This window comes from Enhydra lutris, unplaced genomic scaffold (genome assembly GCF_002288905.1).
Source record: "Enhydra lutris kenyoni isolate GAN:26980312 unplaced genomic scaffold, ASM228890v2 scaffoldscaffold30, whole genome shotgun sequence".
NCBI classification, from domain to species: domain Eukaryota; kingdom Metazoa; phylum Chordata; class Mammalia; order Carnivora; family Mustelidae; genus Enhydra; species Enhydra lutris.
This window is the reverse complement of record NW_019154114.1, coordinates 4,727,135-4,748,249: the sequence shown is the minus strand read 5'-3', so window position 1 is coordinate 4,748,249 and position 21,115 is coordinate 4,727,135. Positions and strand designations below refer to the sequence as shown.

The following is a 21,115-nucleotide window of genomic DNA, read 5'->3' as shown; positions in this document are numbered from 1 at the left end:
CAGGTGTTATATTTGCATACTGCTTCTTTCACTTAGCATAATGTTCTGAGCTTCATCTAAGTTGTAGTGTGTATTAGAACTTCGTTTCTTCTTATGGCCAAATAATATTCTATTATATGGGTATATCACATTTTGCTTACCCATGTGGCTGTTGGTGAGTATTTGGATTTTTTTTTTAAAGATTTTATTTATTTGACAAAGAGAGAGCGAGCGAGTGAGAGAGAGACAGAGAGCAAGCACAGGCAGGTGGAACGGCAGGTAGAGGAGAAGCAGGCTCTCTGCTGAGCAGGGAACCCAATGGAGGGCTTGATCCCCGGACCCTGGGATCATGACCTGAGTCAAAGGCAGATGCTTAACCCACTGAGCCACCCAGGCACCCCTGTTTTCTTTTTTTTAATGAATATTTGGATTGTTTCTATTTTTTGACTGTTATGATTTATGCTGTAAACATTTGTGTACAAGTTTTGTGTGGACATATGTCTCGTTTCATTTGGTTGTATACCTAGGAGTGGAATTGCTGGGTCATGTGGTAACAACTTCTATTTAGGGTTTTGATCTATTTAATTTTTATGGTGTGAGGTAAGGATCCAACTTCATTCATTTGCCTGTGGCTGTCCAATTGTCCTAGCATCAGTTGTTGAAAAAACTATTCTTTCCTTACTGAATGATCTTGGTACCTGTGTTGAAAATAATTTGAGCCAAAGATGTATGGATTTTTTTTTTTTCTAGATTCTCAATTCTATTCCATTGATCTATATATTTGTCCTTGCCTATACCATACTGTCTTATTACTGTTGCTTTGTAGTAAGTTTTGAAATCGGGAAGTGTGAGTCCTTGAACTTTTTTCTTCTTTTTCAGGATTGCTCTGACTCTTCCGGTTCCCTTGCAATTCCATATGAATTTTAGAATCAGCTTGTTAATTACTATAAAGAAATCAGGTGGGATTTTAATGGATTGCACTGAATCTGTAGATCAGTTTGGGAAGTATTGTCGTCCTAATAATGTTAAATCTTCTGGTCCATGAATGTGAAATGTTTTTCCATTTGTTTAGATCTTCTTTAATTTCCTTCAGCAGGGGTGCCTGCGTGGCTCAGTCATTAAGCGTCTGTCTTTGGCTCAGGTCATGATCCTAGGATCCTGGGATCGAACCCATGTCCAGCTCCCTGCTCGTCGGGAAGCCTGCTTCTCCCTCTCCCACTCCCCTTTCTTGTGTTCCCTCTCTCGCTGTCAAAAATAAATAATATCTTTTAAAAAGAATAAAGATAGATGTTTATTGTTACATATTTTCTATGAGTACTACTTTATGCCTCACAATTTTTTAAAAAATATTTTATTTATTTATTTGAGAGAAAGATAGTAAGGGAGCACATGTGGTGGGAGGGGCAGAGGGAGAGGGAGAAGCAGACTCCTTGCTGAGTAGGGAGCCCTATAAAGTTTGATTTCAGGATACAGGGATCATGACCTGAGCCAAAGGCAGACGCTTAAGTGACTGAGCCACCCTGGTGACCCTCACAAAAATTTTTTAATTTATTTGAGAGAGAGAAGAGAAAGAGAGTGCATGTGGGAGAAGGACAGAGGAAGAGAGAGTCTTAAGCAGACCTCACGGTGAGTGTGGAGCCTGACTTGGGGCTCAGTCTCGCAACCCTCTCAGATCATGACCTGAGCCAAAACCAAGAGACAGATGTTTAACCAACTATGCCACCCTAGTGCCCTCTCTTTTTATGAATTTGATATGCTGTTTTAGTTTGAGCTTTTCATTTTAAGATAGTTATTACATTCTTTATTCTTGATTTTCTTCCTGACCTAGGTTGTATTCAAGACAATAGAATGCTTGAATAATTTTCACATGATCGGGCACTATTTATTTGTTTAATTGGCTGAGCCTGACCTTTTTCCATCATGATCAGTAATATGATGTGGTCTGTACTTTGAAAAAGTTTGCTTAAAAAAAAAAAGAAAGAAAAAGTTTGCTTAATGCTCATTTATACTCTAGCACATCAGGTTTTGTGAAATATGTAGGTACAGAGTTTGTTCCCAGTCCACCATAGAGTTTTCTGTACATTTGTTTTTTCTTATTCATTTATATATCAGTCTATTTTATGAATTTGTTATTAGAGGGTAAAAGAAATTTTGAAAATAATGTCACCTGCAGCCTTGTGCCTATGGGCTGAGGGCTTCAGGTTGGAGGGTTTAAGCAGCTTTGCGCTTGATGGTTGTTACTAGGTCAGGGAGACAGTGGGTTGGGTGTTACAGGGAGCCACTGAGGGATTTAAGCGGAGGTGTGATCTGTCCAGGTTGGAGGGGGCAGGAGCAGGTGCAAGGAGGCCAGTCTCAGTGGTCCAGAAGAGCATGGTGGTATCTGGGATTCGAGAGATGGGGAGGAGGACGGGCCCTGTGGAAGTAGGTCATCCAGCTTGGTATCTTCTGAGTAGTAGGTGAACAGACTGCAAACTACTATGTTGTGCTTGTAGGATTTTGCTGATAATTTGTTTTAAGAATTCTTTTATTAATAAAATGGCCTGGTGATAGCCATTTTAGATGCCAAGTCTCAGTGTCATTCAGAGCAAGTAGAAGAGTGCAAATCGAACCGCCCTTGTCTGAGTGACTCTAAGAAGAAGGTAACTTGGGAAGTCCAGCCTTCGCCTGCCCAGGTGCTGCTGCAAGAAGTACCTGGTCTTTGGCTTAGTCCAGCCTTTCACGAGTCCCTGGAAGAGAAACTTACGAGAAAGGAGAGGCCCAAGTGTAGAACTGAGGCCCCTTTTCTTATAGTTCCTGATCTGGTTTAGTGAAACCAGTAACAACAGATGATGGACTTGACTGAGAGAGAGCCTCCACCCCTCTCTACTTCTTGACTGTAGGAGATAACCTCTGTCATACACATGCGAGGGCGCGCGCACACACACACACACATACGCGCGCGCGCACACACAGAGTCCCCCACACCCCTCCCCGCCCTTCTTTTCTCCTCTGCCCTGGGCTGCTGGTTTCTCTGGTTGCTTGCATCTGGTTGCTGAGTAGAACTTATGGTAGCTGCGTGAAGTAGGTGTGGAGGCGGTAGAGGCAGTTCTCTCTTTCTTTGAGGGGCCCCAAGACTCTGTGGCCTATGAATGGTTGACCGTACTTTGCCAAGGCCTGAAAGTGCAGTTGAAAGGCAGCTCGTGAGCCATCCAGGCAGTTATACAACTCACTTCTCTGGCTCTTCTCTGTCTTTGAGCAGGTCACATCTCCTGAAACCTCAGTGCTTTGTTTACGGTCCAGCACACAGTGAACCTGCTTGCCTCAAACTAAGTTTATCTGACTGCAAAACCCAGATCCTCCTGCTTTCCTTGTGTCCACTGGCAGTCGCTGTTCACCCAGCCCCCAGGTGGCACTCTTCAGACTAATCTCACCCCGTCCCTTTCCACATCCATCCCATGGTTCTGCCGCTCTGCAAGTATGTCTTTAATCTGGTCCCCTTCTCTATCCTTACTGTCATTGCCTCCCCATTGTGCTCTTTCCATGGCCTCCAGATTCATTGCTCTATCTCAGGTCTCTGCTCTCCACTTCCTGTCCCTTGCCTGTTTTGTGCTTCTGACCCCTCTGCCAGGGACACAGGCCTGTAAGCCTTGCTTGGCATCTTCTGCCCTCTCTACCCTCTACATGGGCTGCACACCAGTGTGTTTGTGAGGCCCGAGATACGCTGCAGACATCTCTGCTCTGCCTCTTGATAGGTGCCCTTCTTACTGTGGGGGTATCCTTCCTGCTTGTGTCCCCCTGTGCAATACTGCCTAACCCTTTTGGTCCTGACCACATTTCTCTCATGACATTTACCTCTCTGCCTTGTGTGACTTATTCATACTTACCCAACGATACCCTCACTGGGACTTGGACCACATCTTTTTATCATCACTCTTCCAGAGTGAGCATAATGCCCGTGGGCTCTTTCTGCATCTTGCTGTGCTCTGCTTCAGTGCTGTGGCTTCAGTAAACCAAGTGTGGTTCTCAGGAACCATTCCTGAGTCAGGTCCCTGCTGGCCTGCAGCCTGCTCTTGGCTGGGAGAAGCCTTTATTTGGATCATAGCTTCCCTACTATGCCCTAACTATTGTGGCACTGATTGTGCATGGGGGCTCTGCTGCCACCTTCTACCTGTAAGAGGAGTGACCGTCCCCCCTTCTCTGTTTGTTAGGGCTCAGTGTCATTGAATCAGCTCTGGGCTCACATTTAGTCATGCGAGGAAATACATCTTTAGGGTTGCGGTCAGCTTGTGGAGCAGTATGTAGCTCAGTGCTTAAGAGCATGGACTCTGGAGCCACACAGTCTGCATTTGCATCCTGGCAGCTGTGTTACCTGAGGTAAGTTACTTAACTGCTCTGTGCCTCTCTTTTCCCCAATCTGTAAAATGGAAACAATACTTGTAGGTAACTCACATATGGAATGGCTTTGAGAATTTAGTAAGGTCCTGCATAGTGATTAGAACAGTGTCTAATAAAAAAGGGGTACATACATGTTAGCTTTTGTTGTAATTGAGAAAAAGTGTTTTTTCTACCTGTGGAAGGAAGAACCTATACATTTGAAGTTCTTAAGTAAATAAATAAATACAGTTGTTTTTTTTTTAAGATTTTATTTATTTATTTGTCAGAGAGAGAGAGGGAGAGCGAGCGAGCACAGGCAGACAGAGTGGCAGGCAGAGGCAGAGGGAGAAGCAGGCTCCCTGCCGAGCAAGGAGCCTGATGTGGGACTTGATCCCAGAACGCTGGGATCATGACCTGAGCCGAAGGCAGCCGCTTAATCAACTGAGCCACCCAGGCGTCCCTAAATAAATACAGTTCTTTTATGAATGTGTATCAGAGTGGATTTAGATATAATTGAAACTACATTTTGTTTCTAGTGCTTGTGTTTTCTGTATTTGAGTAGCCACGTTAGTATGTGTTAACTGGAGTTGAGTTATGGAGGATGAGATGGCATAGCAAACAAACAGGATGTTGATGTTTCAAGTGTTTTCTTGTAGGTTTTCCTATACTAGCTCCGCAAGGACGTCTTTGCTTCTGGGGCTTTCAGGAGCAGGGTGTAGCCACTCTTGGGGTCTCACTTGGTCCTGGGAGCAGACAAGAACAGAGTACCTTCAGTATGAGGCTGGTGGTCAGACTTTCCAAGGAACATCCGGGCCTGTCTCAGCTTGCACGGTCAGAAATTTCTGCATGGTCAGAAGTTTTGAGGTTTACCTTTTGTAAGGTGTTTTTGACCTCCATTAAATGTGAAACCAAGGAGCACATGTGGTCCAAAATAAGAATATCAGAATTCATGGACAAACGGCTTGAAAGCAGGGCAGATAGTCTACAGGCAGGTGAGTACCCTCAGCCCGACCCTCCAATCGCTGAGCTGGCAGCAAGCAGCGTGGGCTGCGATCCCTGGATTGAGGAAGCAGGGAGAAAAGTCAGAGGCGTGGACAGAGGGAGGGTTTTGGGCTTCTCCTAATCTTGAGGGCTTTGAAGGGGTTGAGGATAAGACAGATTCTCCTTTTGTGCCTTGAACCTCAGAGAGGGCCAGGGAGATTCAAGCTGTGTGGATAGGTAGCCCCGTCTGCATCAGAGCTGGGTAGCTGGTAATTTCCTCTTTGCCATTTCTGTGCAGGAGGCAGCTGTTGTCTTAGTGTGGCATGTATTACCTTAATTACTACAACCCCTCAGGAGAACCCTTGAGGCAAACTTCCTTCATACTGTCGGAAAAGAAGCAGCTCCACAGCTGGGGACTGGGGGTTGGGGGGTGCATATCTCCTGAAGCAGATGGCACCTCGCAACTAGGCTCTGGTAGGGGGTGAGAGGGTAGTAAGGGGACTGTCTGCCTTGCTCCCACAGGATGGTCATGTTCAAGTGAACATCTTTTCCTCCCCCTAGAGCTTACTTTAACTAAGCCTACCCTGAACCGTCTGTTAGGAGCATGCCCCCAGAAGTGTTTGTGTCCTGATCTCGTGGCTGGGGCCTGCTTCCACTGGGTGGGACAGATTCTACAAATGGCCAATATTTCTCATTTGCATGTGCCATGGGAGAAGAATAGCAGATAGCAGAGATGAGGGAAATGACCTGGCTGGGAGTGGAGGAGTAAATAACCCGGGTTCCACTAGGATGTCCGGAGCAGATGGTGGTTTAGCAGTTGGGGCCCAAGGGCCAGGTATCTGTTTGGAATCCCTGGTGGTTCCCCTGGTAGTTAATGGTGCCAGTGCCACAGGACCTGCCGTGGTCCCTGCGGTGAAGCTTTCTTCATGTGAGAGGCCCTCTGTTCCCGGACTACCCCTCCCTGGGCCAGCAGCACGCTGGGCCCCATAGCCAGCTGAGTCGTGGTCCTTTTCTGTGGGCCTCTTCCCTTAGCCACAGGGAGACCTGTATTACCTTAACATATCAGGACTGCTTGGCAGCCTTGTGAAGTGAGGCAACTCAGTCAGGCATGGAAATTATTATTCCTGGTCCTGGAGATTTCTTGTCTACAGTATCCTATTTTGTTCTTCCAAATACCAGCTCCCACTTCTGTAGCAGAGGTGAAAATTCTCAATTTAAGACTGTTTTGCAGGACAAGTTAAGTCTTTTGAGGTAAGAGGTTTCATCAACAGCAGAAGGGCCAGTTCTGAAACCTGAGTTTGTCAGTCTCTGAAAACGGATTCTCAAGTGTCCTCTGGTATGGTTGCAGGCTGGGGCCACCTCAGGGTGGAGCTGAGTGGGGACTAGTTACTGCTCAATCCCTTGCTTCCCTTGTGCTGGGCAGGAGTCTGTATTTAGGTGTCCTAGAAATACTGCATCACCATACCTGGGCCTCCTTTGGGGAAGGGTTGTGCGCATGCCCATCTCTCAGGATCTGGCAGTGTGTGCGAAGTCACAGGCTCCTGCACTACCAGGGGTCACTCATCCACTGACTTTCCCAGAGGTTCAGAAGAAGCTCATTGGAGACAAGGAAAAGGCAAACCCAACTCTAGAGGAGAGATACAAAGGCCTAGGGGTTGAGGTTGCCTCTCAGTTTTGTGGGACAGTGCCACCCCTTTCCTTAGCCTGATTCAGCATGGGTGACAGACTGAGTCTGTCCTGTGGGAGTCTGAGGTAAAGGCGGGTAGCACTGTTAGATATGGCAGATGTTACTTGAGCCATGTCCTAGCCAGACCTAGCTAGACTCCCCCTGGCTTCCCTGCGCCTCCCCTGGCCATCAGGTATCGATTTCTTTGGGGGCAGGGAAAGAGTGTGACTCTTGGAAGGCCCCTTCTATGCAGGTGCTGGCTATACACCCCCTGGCCTTGCCCATGGTTTCACGCTGATACCTGCTCCTCCTCGGTAGAGGGCCTGGATCCCCCTGTGAGGGCAGGCTCCACCTGGTATCAGCCTCCGCTGTCACCAACTACCTGCGGAGCCTTTTTCTCCTGCTTTCCTTACCTTGGCTTCCATGCAGAGCAGACTCCCAGGGTACCCTTGAGCCCTTTTGCCTGGAGGTGCCAGAGGCCTAGCCTTAGGATTGTGTAGATCCTGTTCCTTGGTCCCAGGATTCTGAGAGTTTGGGGTAGCAGCCATGTGAGTGTTATGATGGGCCTTCTCTGATGCCACTACGCTGCCTCTGCTGAGTGAAAAGTTGTCCTTTGCTTTCCCGTTACCCGTTGTGGAGCTACTCCGGGCAATGGGTCTGTCAGATTTTTTAAGATACTTAAGGTTTGGGGAGAAACATTTGTCTGATGCATTTCCGGGGAGGGATGGCTCTGAGTAAGTGGCCATCCTTGAGTAGCAGCCCTGCCAGGAGGTCTCCCAGGACACATGTGTTCTTTCCACAGCAGCCTCAGGCTCAACAAGCACCCTGGCCAAGCCAGCTCAGCACCTTCCCTCCATAGCCAGTCTCACGAGTGACATTTTGAGAGTCACCAGGCATGGCTGCTGAGCTCTGTTAAGTGCGCTGAAGGCCAGCCGGGTGGTCCCCCCCCCAGGAAACCGGGGATAAGCAAGAGTGGAGCAGGCCTGGGACTGCCGTTGTTGAGCTATTCGGACAGATGGGTGATCCACCCCCCTTGCTCCCTCGGGGATAAAGGAAGCAAGAAGTCTCAAGTGCCCAGAATTGACCATGAAGCTGGTGCTAGGAATGGAGAGGGAGGGAAACTCGAGGGTGAGTACCTCCTGCAGGCTGCCGTTCCATAGCCGTTCTCGTGTGATCCTCTCACCCACCCTGAGAGAATTCAGTCGAGAGAACCCAGAGGGCTGGGTGGCGGAACTGGGATTCAAACCCAAAGCCCAACTGTGACTGGGACGCATTTATTAGGGAGAGATGGCTGGCGTGGTGGCATGGGGGCCAAGGCTTAGGCTAGCTTTGTGGGGTATGGGCTGGCCTCTGTATGCTGGTCAGTCATGAGCCAGGGCCAGAAGCTAATGGGCAGGCACAGCACCAGCCCCCTTCCCAGGTTCTGTGCTAACGTGGTGATGATGCAGAAATCTTTGTATTTAGCAGTGAGAGTCCTCTCCGTTCCTAGCTCCCCTGCACTGAGGCCCCTGACATGTCTTGGCGGAGGGAAGTTGCATGGGGTGGGTGCCTGGAGCAGTCGTGCTGGAGTCCCTGGCAGCCCCACGGGAGTCTCCTTCCTCCAGGGCACTGTAACCAGGGACGGCGTCTGGGAGTGCCGAGATGATGAACCATTTCCTTTCCTCAGCCACCCCCACACTTCTGTGAGGGAGACTGCCGCTCTGAGTGATAATGGAAGGGGAAGTGGGTGGTGCCAGAGCATCTGAAGTGGGCACCTCGGGCCTCCTGGCCCAGTGAGGCTTGGCTTTCCCCTTGCGTCACTGACATCTGATAGGTGTCTGACGTGGCAGGCTCTTCTGTGTGGGTGCCAGGCTGGCTACCCGTTCGTTCTCTCCGGGAGTGACCGGGCTTATTCTCTTTGGACAGGGAAGAATGGTTAGTTGTAGCATTTTGGTCAGAGTGTCGTCCCCATTGTGCAGTCCCAGCCATCCTCTGCCTCACAACCACCTGGACCTGACTTCCTACAGGGCCTGACCCAGGCAGCTGTGCTCCCTTGTTTCCTTCTGGACCTACATCCCAGTGTCCTCTCAGACAGCTGGCTTCTGTAGACAGTCCTATGGTAAGGGTGACAGCTCTCATTCCTGGCCTTATCACTCCACCCTCGCACCAGGCACACCCAGAGAGGGTGATTATTGCTCCTGCTACCAACTTAGAAGGTGCGGGCTTTGGCCGCAGGGGTTCTGTTTGGAGTTGTCTTCTGAAACAGAGGGTGGTAGGGCTAGAGGGGAGGCTTACCAAGGCAGAGGTATGACAGTCACCATAGCTGCTAGACCCTCTTAATGGGAAGGGGAGCTTAGATTCATGGATTTTTCCAGAGCGGGCAGAGATACTTGTATCAGCTGCCTTGTTTGATAGAAGAGGAGGCAGACTCAGAGGAGCTAAATAACCGACCCAGTATAGATCCGGGTCCACAGCCTATCTGCAGGCCTCTTTCCAGGGCCCAGAAGTGGCTTCACCATTAATCTGTATAAGTGGGGGCAGGATGCAGGCAGACAGCTCTGATTGCTTTTCTTTTCTTAAAAAAGAAAAATGCCAACAAAACTCGTCACAGTCAAGCCCAGGACTGTCCACTGGCAGTGTGTCATGAAGTGGTCTGACCATTGACAATCCTGTACTTCAGACTTCCTGCCTGCCCTCGACCATGTTTCCCTTTTTACTTCAACAAACATTTCTTGAGCATCTTTTGTGGACCGGGTATTATGCATGGTGAACAAAAGGATGCTTAGACATGGGCCCTTTAGCCAGAGGACTTTGGTTGCTTTAAGGGAGAGAAACCCATCTCTAACCAGGTTGGTCTGCCAGAACTCAGGCAGGGTAAACAGAGGAGTATGGTCTCAGGGACTCAAAGGCTGAGACTTTCTTTCTCTGCCTCTTGCACCTGCTTTGTGCTTATTAGCTTTAGGCTGTCAAACCTTCAGCACAAGATGGGAACAATGGCAGCACAGAGCTTTGAGACCCACTCTCCTCCCAGCATCCTTGTAGAAAAATTCCAGGAAGCTCTCTTACTGATCCAGTTTGGGTCAGGGAGGAGGAGTTACTAGGATTAGCAGTTCCCACTGGAGACAGGATGGGTATGGGGAGGAGCTACTTGAGAGAAGGTGAGTGCTATCCCCTAAAGAAGGGGGGCTCGCAGGCAAATCCTAGCATTCATTGCTCACCTACCCTACTGTTTGTTCTTGCGGCCTTCAGGGAGGGGTGCTAGGAGGTTTTGTGCCCAGTCCCTTCTCACAGTTGATGGAATTCAGCCAGATACCGGGAGGAAGTAGTACTGGTCAGGTCAGCTTAGCTTGGGGTCCAAAGACCTTGTAGGGGTTACTTCAAGCTTTTCTTTTCTTTTTTTAAATGGAGCCCTGTCTTTGAGGAATTCAGGTGTTCTACTTTCAGAGCATCTTGCTTTTTCCTGAGATTGGATTGGGGCCACCTCAAGGAGGAGGTAGTAGCTTCACCCTTGTGGGCACCTGCTTGGTTCTCACCTGAGTGTCCCTCAGAGGAAAGAAGGACTGAGCTTCTGGGAGTGTTATCTACAAGACCACGAGCCCTCCTGTAGCCTCTCAGGGTCTCAGTTTCCTCAACCTTCAGATGGGGTTTATCGTACCTTCTGATTATTTTGGGGACTCAGTATTTTTTAAGGTTAACCTTAGAGCTATTTGACAACACTTTCCAATTGATCCCCCCTCACTTGGTAGAGAAGGGAACCAAGGTTCAAGGAGGCAAGTGACTGCCCAGGGCCTGCTGGCTTGGAAGGACAAGGCTGTATCCAGGACCAGACTGCAGAAGCCCTTCAGGCCACACTTCTGCTCTGGTACCCAGGGCTACGGTGTCTCTTCCTGACAGGCCACACGCCCTCTGTAGGACCCTAGCTTGAGACTGACAACAGACTCTCTGCAGAATGTGCAACTGCAATCAGGCCGTGGCCTTTTGTTTTTTCTTCTGTCTGCCTGATTCCTCAAGATCAGCAGTGATTGTACCAACTTCTCTCTGCCATACAGCCTCTCAAGGCCTGGGGAGAGGATTCATTGCAAGTGGGGTAACTTAATCCATCGAGAGTAACTTCGTGCCCTTTAACATCTCCTCATCTATTTTGGGCTTCTGGTGCCGTTCTCTGCGTTTGTTCTGCCTTTTCTAGTCTTTGACTGGCCTGAATTTTTCTCCCAAAGGGAAAACAGAAAGCCATGGTATCAGGACAACACAGTAGGAAAATCCTCCAGTGACTTCATTTTAAATTTTCTGTCTACACCACTGTTTGTTTAGTGAGTGTTCCCCATCTCAGCCTTGAGCATCTGGGATGAGCCACAGTCTTGCACTGGCCTTGTATAGCCACCCACCTGCTCTGACTTAATGTGTCTGAAAGGCCTGCTCCTTCTCTTAGTAGGCAGTACCACCATCCACCCATTTGTCCCAGACAGAACCTGGGCGGCATCCTTGTCTGCTCTCAGACCAGCAGCACACACATCCAGTGGGTCCTGTTGACTCTGCTCTGACTCTTTGTAAGTCTCTCAGCTCCAGACCCACTGGTCGTCTTTTCCTATTTCCCAGATATAGTGAGCTCATTCCCTTTGCCCCCAAAGTTCTTTTTCTGATTCTCTCATTAAGCACACCTCTGCATATGGGTCAGAGCTTGGCGAGGTCTAACTTGACTACACTATCGCCATCCCCACTCCCGTTTCTAGCCCATCACCTGGGTTTGTTTCCTTCAGAGCAGATTGTGTCTATCAGGTGTTTTCTTGTTTGCTTACTGGTTTACTTACATATTATGTCTTCTCGGGGTGCCTGTGGGGGAGCCTGGGTGGCTCAGTGGGTTAAAGCCTCTGCCTTCGGCTCAGATCACGATCCCAACGTCCTGGGATCGAGCCCCACATTGGGCTCGCTCTGCTCGGCGGGGAGCCTGCTTCCCTTCCTCTCTGCGTGCCTCTGTCTACTTGTGATCTCTTTCTGTCAAATAAATAAATAAAATCTTAAAAAAAAATATATATATATATATTATGTCTTCTCTGTTGCTTTCACACCTCCCCCCACCCCTAATTTATCAGCCCCATGAAGTAGGCAGGCCTTTGTTAGTCGGCTAACTAAGTGGATTGGTTGCTTGTCCTTTCCAGAGGATGGGAAGATAGCACAGTGGCCCTAAGCCAAGCCGCTGCCACAGCCACTGTTACTAAATGAAGTGATTAACATTCCATTTTTCACCCCAAGCTAGCTTTCACACACACATATGTACCTTCTCCTCACATACAGGCTCTTAATTGTGTTTGGAAAAAACATTGGTTATAAAATCATAGCTTTAATTGAAGATACATTATAGCCCTGTGTTTTTCTTGCAAAAGCTTTTAACTTCATAGCACTCTGATGAGCAAGAGACAAAGGGCTGAGGTGTTTATTTTCTACACTGATCATTCCTGATGTCATCAGGGTGATATTCTTTTCGGAGGCCCTAGAGGAGAAAATCTGTTTCCTTGCCTTTTCTGGCTTTTGGTGTCCACTTGAATTTCTTAGCATGTGCCCCATCTCTCCATCTTCAAAGTCAGCAGCGTAGCATCTAATGGTCTCTGCTTTCACATCAGCTTTTCTTTTCTTTTTTAGATTTTTATTTATTTATTTGACAGCATGAGAGGGAACACAAGCAGGGGCAGTGGGAGAGGGAGAAGCAGGCTTCCCACTGAGTAGGGAGCCCGACTTGGGGCTCAGTCCCAAGACCCTGGGATCATCACCTGAGCTGAAGGCAGATACTTAATGGCTGAGCCACCCAGGCGCCCCCACATCACCTTTTCTGAGTAGACCCTCTTGCCTCCATCTTACAGGAACCCTTGTGATGACATTGTCTCCCCATCCAGATAATACAGGACAGTCCAGTCTCCCATTTCAAAAGCCTTACCTTAATCACTTTTTCCCCCCCTTAATCTCTTCTGCAAAATCTTCAACAGCATATTCACAGGTTCTGGGATTAGGACATGACATCTTTGGGAAGCCTTATTCAGTGTACCACGGGGACTATAAATTTTCTTCCTTTGGGTAAATCTATATAATTGATAAATCATTTGGGAATTGGAAACAAAAACAGGAAAACTTACCTATTTTCCAGATAGCCTGAGGTGATTCTTGAATTGATTCTAACTAAATACTTTTTTTTTAATTGAGCTCTTCATGTTTTTAAAATTTAAAATCCGTATTTATAGCTTGATGGTAGTTTTGTCAAAATAATTACATAGTTTATTTTTGAAGAAAAGCATTCAAAATACTTAAATTTCTATTTTAGGCCTTTGGAAATGTAAGCATCTGTTGTTTTGGTGATAGTTATTGAGCTCCCATACATGGAGACAAAAATATCTCCCATTTATCCTTGAGTCATTGGCTTAACCATTAAGGAAATAGTTCTGGGTGATTTTACTACTTTTGATAAATCAAATTGCCACATCAAAAAAAAACCACATTTATTTATTTATTTTAGAGAGAGAGTACATGGAGGGGAGGGTCAGAGGAAGCGGGAGAGAGAGAATCCCAAGCAGACTCCCTGCTGATTGCAGAGGCTAGCTTGGGGCTTGATCTCATGACCTTGAGATCATGACCCCAGCTGAAACCAGAAATCACGAGTCAGATGCTCAGCCAGCTGAGCCACCCTGGTGCCCCCAAATGGCCACATTTATTTATTTATTTATTTATTTATTTATTTATTTATTTATTTTTTAAAGATTTTATTCATCCACTTGACAGAGAGAGATCACAAGCAGGCAGAGAGGCAGGCAGAGAGAGAGGAGGAAGCAGGCTCCCTGCTGAGCAGAGAGCCCGATGCGGGGCTCGATCCCAGGACCCTGAGATCATGACCTGAGCCCAAGGCAGCGGCCCAACCCACTGAGCCACCCAGGCGCCCCAAATGGCCACATTTTTATTAGGATTTCTGGAGTACCTACTGCTTTAATCTGAGAAAGCTAAAACAAAGAAAATCTTGTAGTTCAAGTTTTCTACCTTCTAGACAGAAAATCTGCATACAAAATCTGTCCTGCAGGGGCATCCTTGTGTGAGAGAAAAATGGACTAGAACTGGTCATTGCACATGAACACACAGATGTGTGTGTGTGTATGTGTGTACACACATATGTGTACTACTTCTCAGACTCCTGATCTCCTGATGTGCTGGATCTGGAGGAACTGGTGATGAGATCATATGGCCCATGCCCCAAGGAGCTCCTGTCTTGGCCAGAGAGGATAGTTAGGGGGCATTGTCAGGAACAGTGACTGGTGACTTGAAAGGTTCAGTAGGAATCAGAATTGATCAGGGATGTGATCAGTATGCTGGGGGAGAGGGGGCCAAATAATGTTATGGAAAACTTCAAGGGGCAAGCTTTAGAGATGGATCATGATGAACTGGTACAAAGGGAGGACCCAGTGGACATCAGCAGCTGTGGGCATAGTTCTGAGAGGACCCACAGCAGCAAGCTGCTCTCGCTAAGGATTCTTGGGGAGGGCTAGAATGGGCAGTGGCTTTCCTGGACAGTGTTCCCCCACCACCACCTGGCCTCAGGAGGTGGTGAGTGGTGAGCTTGGCTTTAGGGAAAGCTTTGCTGCTCAAGCACCATTGAGAGCCACACTTCTGTCCCTGGCATCCCAGGCCCCTGGAGCGGAAGTCTGGGTTTCTTGCAGCGGTAGGGTACTTAGCAGAACAGCCTGTCCTGGGGGATTCCAGCTGAGAACTTAGGCCTGTGGCCTAAAGTGAAGGGCTCCTGTCTTTCTGTCTGGATCATATGCATGTTCTTTGTATGTGAGAAGTGTGGCTTCTTCGTTAGGAACCCTTTTCCAGTGGGCACTGGGTGGAAATGTGTGTTCTGGTCTGCTGGCCGTGGCCGCCTGGTGAGGTGGGAAGGTGGGGACACCCTGGAGAGCCAAGATAGGCAGTTGCAGCCTTCAGGCAGGAGGCACTAGTGCCTCTGTCTTCTTCTAGGGCTGCGATCTGGCCCTTCCCCCATTTCTGGCCTGGAGGCCTCCTGAGTCACTGCAAGTCAGAGATCTGTGGTCCACAGAGCCCTAAAACCAGTGCATCTAACCACTGTCTTCTGGTGAAGGGTCTGGGGTTTGGGGACGATTTTACTGCCCAGATGGTTACCACACCAAATGAGACAGGATCCATGACAGGGAAGATGTGGGTTTTGGAACCTGAAGGTTTGGGTGCAAATCCCAGCTCAGCCATTTCTCAGCGTTGTGGGCTGGTGAGCAAGGTCCCTGGTCTCGAGGTGGAAGTGGCAGTACCTGTTATGACAAATACGCAGCATTATTGCCACGTTCTCCTCACAGGTTGCCCCATTGTGGTCAGTTACTGTGTCGCATGTGGGGAGCACCCGTGCTCAATCGGAAGGATCCAGGGAGGACGGCTGTGACTGGTATGGCGCGTGGATGAGGATCCTGAGGCAGGGGAAGCTGGTGAGCAGGCCTGGGGCCCTAAGCACAGTCTGAGCCTGACCTGGAGGGATAATTGTCACTTTGCTGTTCAGCTGGACCCCCTTCCTTTGTGGCCTTCTGTAGTTGCAGGTGCTGCTGCAGAGCCTTATGGCCTCCTGTATGGAGGCCTGAGAAGAGCCATTGCCTCTGGTAGCCTCATCAGCCAGCTCTTGGGCAGGAATGGGCATTGCTGTGCCTCAGAAGAGTGCTTCCCTGAAGTCAGATGATCTATGAACCCACCAGCAGTGGAAAGACTCCTTTCACTCCTGGGCCTGTTGATGCCCAGAATAGCACCTTGTCCCCTGAGCTAGGTAGTCCACTATCTCTGGAGAATGGGAAAGGTAGGACCAGAGCCTGGCTGTAGGCATTGGGCCTTCTAAAGCCAGCCCTGGGCAGTTCTCAAGATAGTTTCCTTGTGATGTGGTAGAAAGCTATTGGGAGGGGAGCAGCAGGTCTCTGAGTCCTGTACTCAGTAGTGAGAGCCATTCAGCTTTGGTGTGTTCCCCACTGTGGGTTCTGGGGAAGCTTTGTTTAACCAGAGGGTTCCTGGCTGAAAAGAAATGAAAGCTCAGGGTCCACAAGGCTTGAGATGGATAATATGATTAGGAGAAACAACTTGTCCTTGAGCCCAGCAGTACAAATGCAGGGCAGAGTTTGGGCTCCACAGCCTGATCAGTTCCACCTCTCCATCCATGCCCTTTGTCTCCTTTGCCAAGTACTGTCCTTGTCATCCATCTGCTTCACCCCCATACCTCTGCTTACAGCCTGGCCACATCCCGCTGCCCTTCCCCTAACCTCCCCTTCCCCACCACACACATCTGTGCACATACTGAAAATGTTTGAGCCCTACCTTCCTTTCTCAGCTACTCAGATCCTCAACCACTCTGCCTTTCTGGAGAGAGCTTCCCTCCCAGCAGAGAACTTCTACCCATGTCACTTGGGAAGGGAGGGGTGTGTTTAAGCATGTTCACATAGGCATGCTGCTCAGACCCGAAGGAGGCAGCAAAGGCTGGGAAAGCTATTTGAAGGGGCTGCTTTGGGAAGTAGACCTGCTTGCCAGACTGTCAGGCTTACCTACCCTGTGCAGGTCCTGGCTTGCCATGGCCCTGTGGGCTCTACTCCTTTTCCTTAGCCAAGCAGGCAGGCAGGCCCTCTGCAGCTCACACCCTCTGGTCCCATCTGTGCCCATGCCTTTACCTTCCCAGAGTGATCTTTTCCACTCTTTTCCCTGTACAAAACTGTGGTATACTTCAGAGGTCTCACTTACTTTTGCTCTCACTAGTTCTACTCAACATGTATGGAGGCCCTAGTCAGTGCAGTGAGCCAGGAAAAAGACATAGAAGACATGCAGAGTAGATGGGAAGAATGCAGCTGTCTTTATTCTCAGACAATATATTTAAAAATCCCAAAGAATCTTCATAAAAGCTACCAGAACTAATTGGTGTGTTTAACAAGGTTGCAGGACACCAGGTGAATATATAAAAAGTCAAATATATGTGTGTGTATGTTTAATAGCTTTATCGAAATAAGATTTACATGCTATAAAAACCACTCATCTAAAGTATACACATCAGTGGTTTTTAGCATGTTCACAGCTGTGCAACCATCATCTTAATCTAATTTTAGAACATTTTGTCACTCCAAAAGAAACCTTGATCCTATACTCCCATCCCAAAATCAATTATATTTTGATATAATAGCAAAAAACAATTGGGAATTGAAATTTTAAAATAACACTTAGAATAGCATGAAAAGTAGAGTAGAGAAAAATTGGTCAAAACCTTGTTGAGAGAAATTAAAGACCTAAATAAGAGGAGAGATATGCCATGTTCAGAAATTGAAATATTCAGTATTATTAAGCTATCTATTCTCTCCAAATTGATCTATAGATTCAACCCAATCCCAATCAAAATCCCGGCAGGCCTTTGAAAAATACTGTTAAGGGGTTCCTGAGTGGCTCAGTGGGTTAAGCCCCTGCCTTCAGCTCAGGTCATGATCTCAGGGTCCTGGGATCGAGCCCCACATCAGGCTCTCTGCTCAGCAGGGATCCTGCTTCCTCTCTCTCTGCCTGTCTCTCTGCCTACTTGTGATCTCTGTCTGTCAAATAAATAAATAAAATCTTAAAAAAAAAAAAATACTGTAAAAAAAATGAAAAGACACACCACACCCTGGGAAAAAATATTTGTGAAACACATAAAAGGATTTGTATTCAGACTATATCTAGAATCCTTAAATCTTCATAAGACACACAGCCCAATTTTAAAAACTGGTTAAAGGGGCGCTTGGGTGGCTCAGTCAGTTAAGTGTCTGCCTCCGGCTCAGATAGTGATCCTGGAGGTCCTGGGATTGAGCTCTTTACCTGGCTCCCTGCTCATCAGGCAGTCCACTTCTCCTTCTGTCCTTCCCCCGTCTCTTTTTTCATAAATAAATAAAATCTTTTTTTAAAACCTGTTTTAAAAAAAAAAAAACCTGGTTAAAATTCTGCATAGTTCAATTGTTTTTCTAACAAATTGATGATTCAGTATATGAAAAGATGCTCAAAAGATCCTTGGTCGTTGGGGAAATGCACAGTAAAGCTGCAATGACATTGAAACTACTAATACCTACTAAAATGGCTAAAAGATGGGGCGCCTGGGTGGCTCAGTGGGTTAAAGCCTCTGCCTTCGGCTCAGGTCATGATCTCAGAGTCCTGGGATCGAGCCCCACATCGGGCTCTCTGCTCAGCAGGGAGCCTGCTTCCTCCTCTCTCTCTGCCTGCCTCTCTGCCTACTTGTAATCTCTGTCTGTCAAATAAATAAATAAAATCTTTAAAAAAAATTTTTCTTTAATAAATAAATAAATAAATAAATAAAATGGCTAAAAGAGTAAGAAAAAAAAACCCAACATCTGACCATAACAGGTGTTTGTGAGAAAGTGGGCCTTATACATTGCTGTGAGAATGCAAATAGTACAACCACGTAGGAAAACAATTAGGCAGTTTGTTATCAAGTTAAACATACACTTATTTTATGAGCCAGCAATACCACCTCTAAGTATTTATTCAAGAGAAATGAAAACATATGTCCACGCAAAGGCCCGTATGTAAGTATTTATTGGCTTTATTCACAATGGCCAAAGATCGAAACAGCTCAAATGTCATCAACTAATGAATGGATAAACTGTGTCATATCCATATAATGGAGGACTATGTCAGCAATAAAAAGAAACAAAATACTGGTACACCTAAACAATGTGGGTGAATCTCAAATGTGTTGTGCTAAGTGAAAGAAGTCAGACACAGGACCCTCTGTATTCTGTGATTTCATTTCTGTGACATCCTGGAAAAGGCGAAACTTTAGGAACAAATCGGATCAGTGTTGCCAGAGACTGGGGTGGGGGGAGTGGGGCTGACTGCAAAGAGGCATGAGGGAACTTTTTGGAACAGCGGTAATTTCTATGTCTTGATCATGGTGGGAACACTTGTTAAAACTTGCTGAACTGTCCGGGCGCCTGGGTGGCTCAGTGGGTTAAAGCCTTTGCCTTCGGCTCAGGTCGTGATCTCAGGGTCCTGGGATCAAGCCCCACGTCAGGCTCTCTGCTCAGCAGGGAGCCTGCTTCCCTCTCTCTGTCTGCCTGCCTCTCTGTGTACTTATGATCTGTCAAATAAATAAATAAAATCTTTAAAAAAAAAACAAAACTTGCTGAACTGTCCATTAAAAAGGGAGAATCTTATTACATGTAAATTATACTTCAGTTAAAAAATATGTTTAAAAATCCCTCAAAGGTCAGTTTAAGCCCCTCTCCTTCATAACATTTTCCCTTGTCATACGCATGGCCTTCTGGTAAGTCCCTTCCAGGTCACTCATGGTTTTGGTTCTCGTTAACCACAGCTTGGGCCCCTTGATTGCTTCAGCTCCTCAAGTGCGATCACGTGCTGGACTCCCTGCTCCTTGGGCATAGCCCTACCCTGTCCACAGCCGGCTCTGAGAGGCCAGAAGTACTAACTGAGGTGGTAGCAGGCTGGGGACAGGAGCTCAGACCTAGGTGGTGTGTCTGGCTGACTCAACTATATCCACTCACCTGTTGCTCTTCTCTTCCTCCACAGGTTGGGATAAACATTCCTATGGTTACCATGGCGATGATGGGCACTCATTCTGCTCCTCTGGCACTGGCCAGCCCTACGGTCCCACATTCACCACAGGAGATGTGATTGGCTGCTGTGTCAACCTCATCAACAGCACCTGCTTCTACACCAAGAATGGCCACAGCCTCGGTGGGTGCCTAGGGGACCTTAGAGGCTATACCCCATGGAGCCACTTTGATTGTGAGCGGCCCACAGGCAGGCTGGAACACCAGAGCAGGGTCACTGATCCTCTGCCGAGCTCTGGGGAGCTCTGGGGAACTGCAGCCGTTTCCAGGCATTGGAGCCCTGTGAAGTGAAGGGAAGGTAGCAGGGGTGCTTCCTTTGTTAATCCATCCATTTAGCAGTATTTTTCAAGCCCAGGGTTGGTGCTGAGAAAAGACCAGGGTCATGGTCATGCCCCTGGCCTGTGTGACACTTGTTGGAGTTGGATTTGGCCTTGGTGAGAAGTATATACCCGCCAGTGGTAGTGGTTTGCACGTGCGTGGCCTGGGTCCTGACTTTGGCTGGCCCTTCCAACATGCAGGATGCTAGTTGCTGTGGAGCAACAAGAGGTCTGCTCTCATATGGGAGGTAAACAGACAGGCTGGAGTCAGATGGGGCCAGGTCTTTTCTGGCCTTTTCACAGGTTAACAGATAGCAACCTGGACAGAGTTCTATTTAAAAGGGTCCTTCGGGGTCCTTCGGGGTCGCCTGGGTGGCTCAGTCGTTAAGTGTCTGTCTTTATCTCAGGTCATGATCCCAGGGTCCTGGGATCAGGTCCCGCATCGGGCTCCCTGCTCAGCAGGAAGCCTGCTTCTCCCTCTCCCATTCCTCCTGCTGTGTCTCTTTCTGTCAAATAAATAAATAAGATCTTAAAACAAAACAAAATAAAATAAAATAAAAGGGTCCTTCAATGTAACTGCAAAGGAGAGACTGACAGGAGTGAGGGAGGGCCTGGGGAAGAGGTAGATAACCTAAGGCAAGGTCATCGCGATTGGTTCAGGCTATGGGGAGCAAGCCTGACAGAGGCCAGGATGGCCCAGGAGGGTTTAGTGACAGATGGGGTGCACTAGCAAGAAGAGAGGATGGGAAAGAGGCTGGATAGTGGTGCTGTTAGCCAGGATTAGGAAGCCGGGAGGAGCAGCATTCAGTGGGGAGTGATGGGGGCCCTAAAGGATCTCTTGGAAGAGCAACCCCGTACATGTGGAGAGATTTAGGATAAGAGCCTGGGAGATAGGGAGACATTGGTTATTGTGGTGTCTTGCCCTACTGGGGCTGACTGGTATTTGGTATTTGACTCTTGAGTAAGAGGAGCCCTTGGCCAAAATGGCCCTGAGGTAGTGCCTAACCGCTGGGCCTGCCTGTTTGGATTTGCAGAGGTCTCTGAGCTGGCAGAACCCAGGCTAGGCTGGCCACAGGCCTTGTAAGAAAAGGGAATTGGATATTTTACTTAGAACCTAACTTGTAGGGGCGCATGGGTGGCTCAGTTGTTTAGCGTCTGCCTTCGGCTCGGGTCGTGATCCCACCGTCCTTGGGATGGAGCCCTGTATCTTGCTCCCTGCTAAGCAGGAA

At 47.9% G+C, this 21,115-nt stretch overlaps 1 protein-coding gene across 2 annotated transcripts in view; it reads left to right on the top strand.

Annotated features, from left to right (window-relative positions):
• Positions 1–21,115, top strand: part of LOC111152881 (RAN binding protein 10) — a 65,129-nt gene that overhangs the window by 30,882 nt on the left and 13,132 nt on the right. The window contains exon 4 of one of the 2 annotated variants that reach the window (XM_022511595.1): positions 19,526–19,693. The exons of the other annotated variant lie outside the window; for it this stretch is intronic. Coding sequence (XP_022367303.1) covers positions 19,526–19,693 — 168 coding nt within the window. The remainder of the gene's footprint in view (positions 1–19,525; positions 19,694–21,115) is intronic. 2 annotated transcript variants of the gene reach the window in all.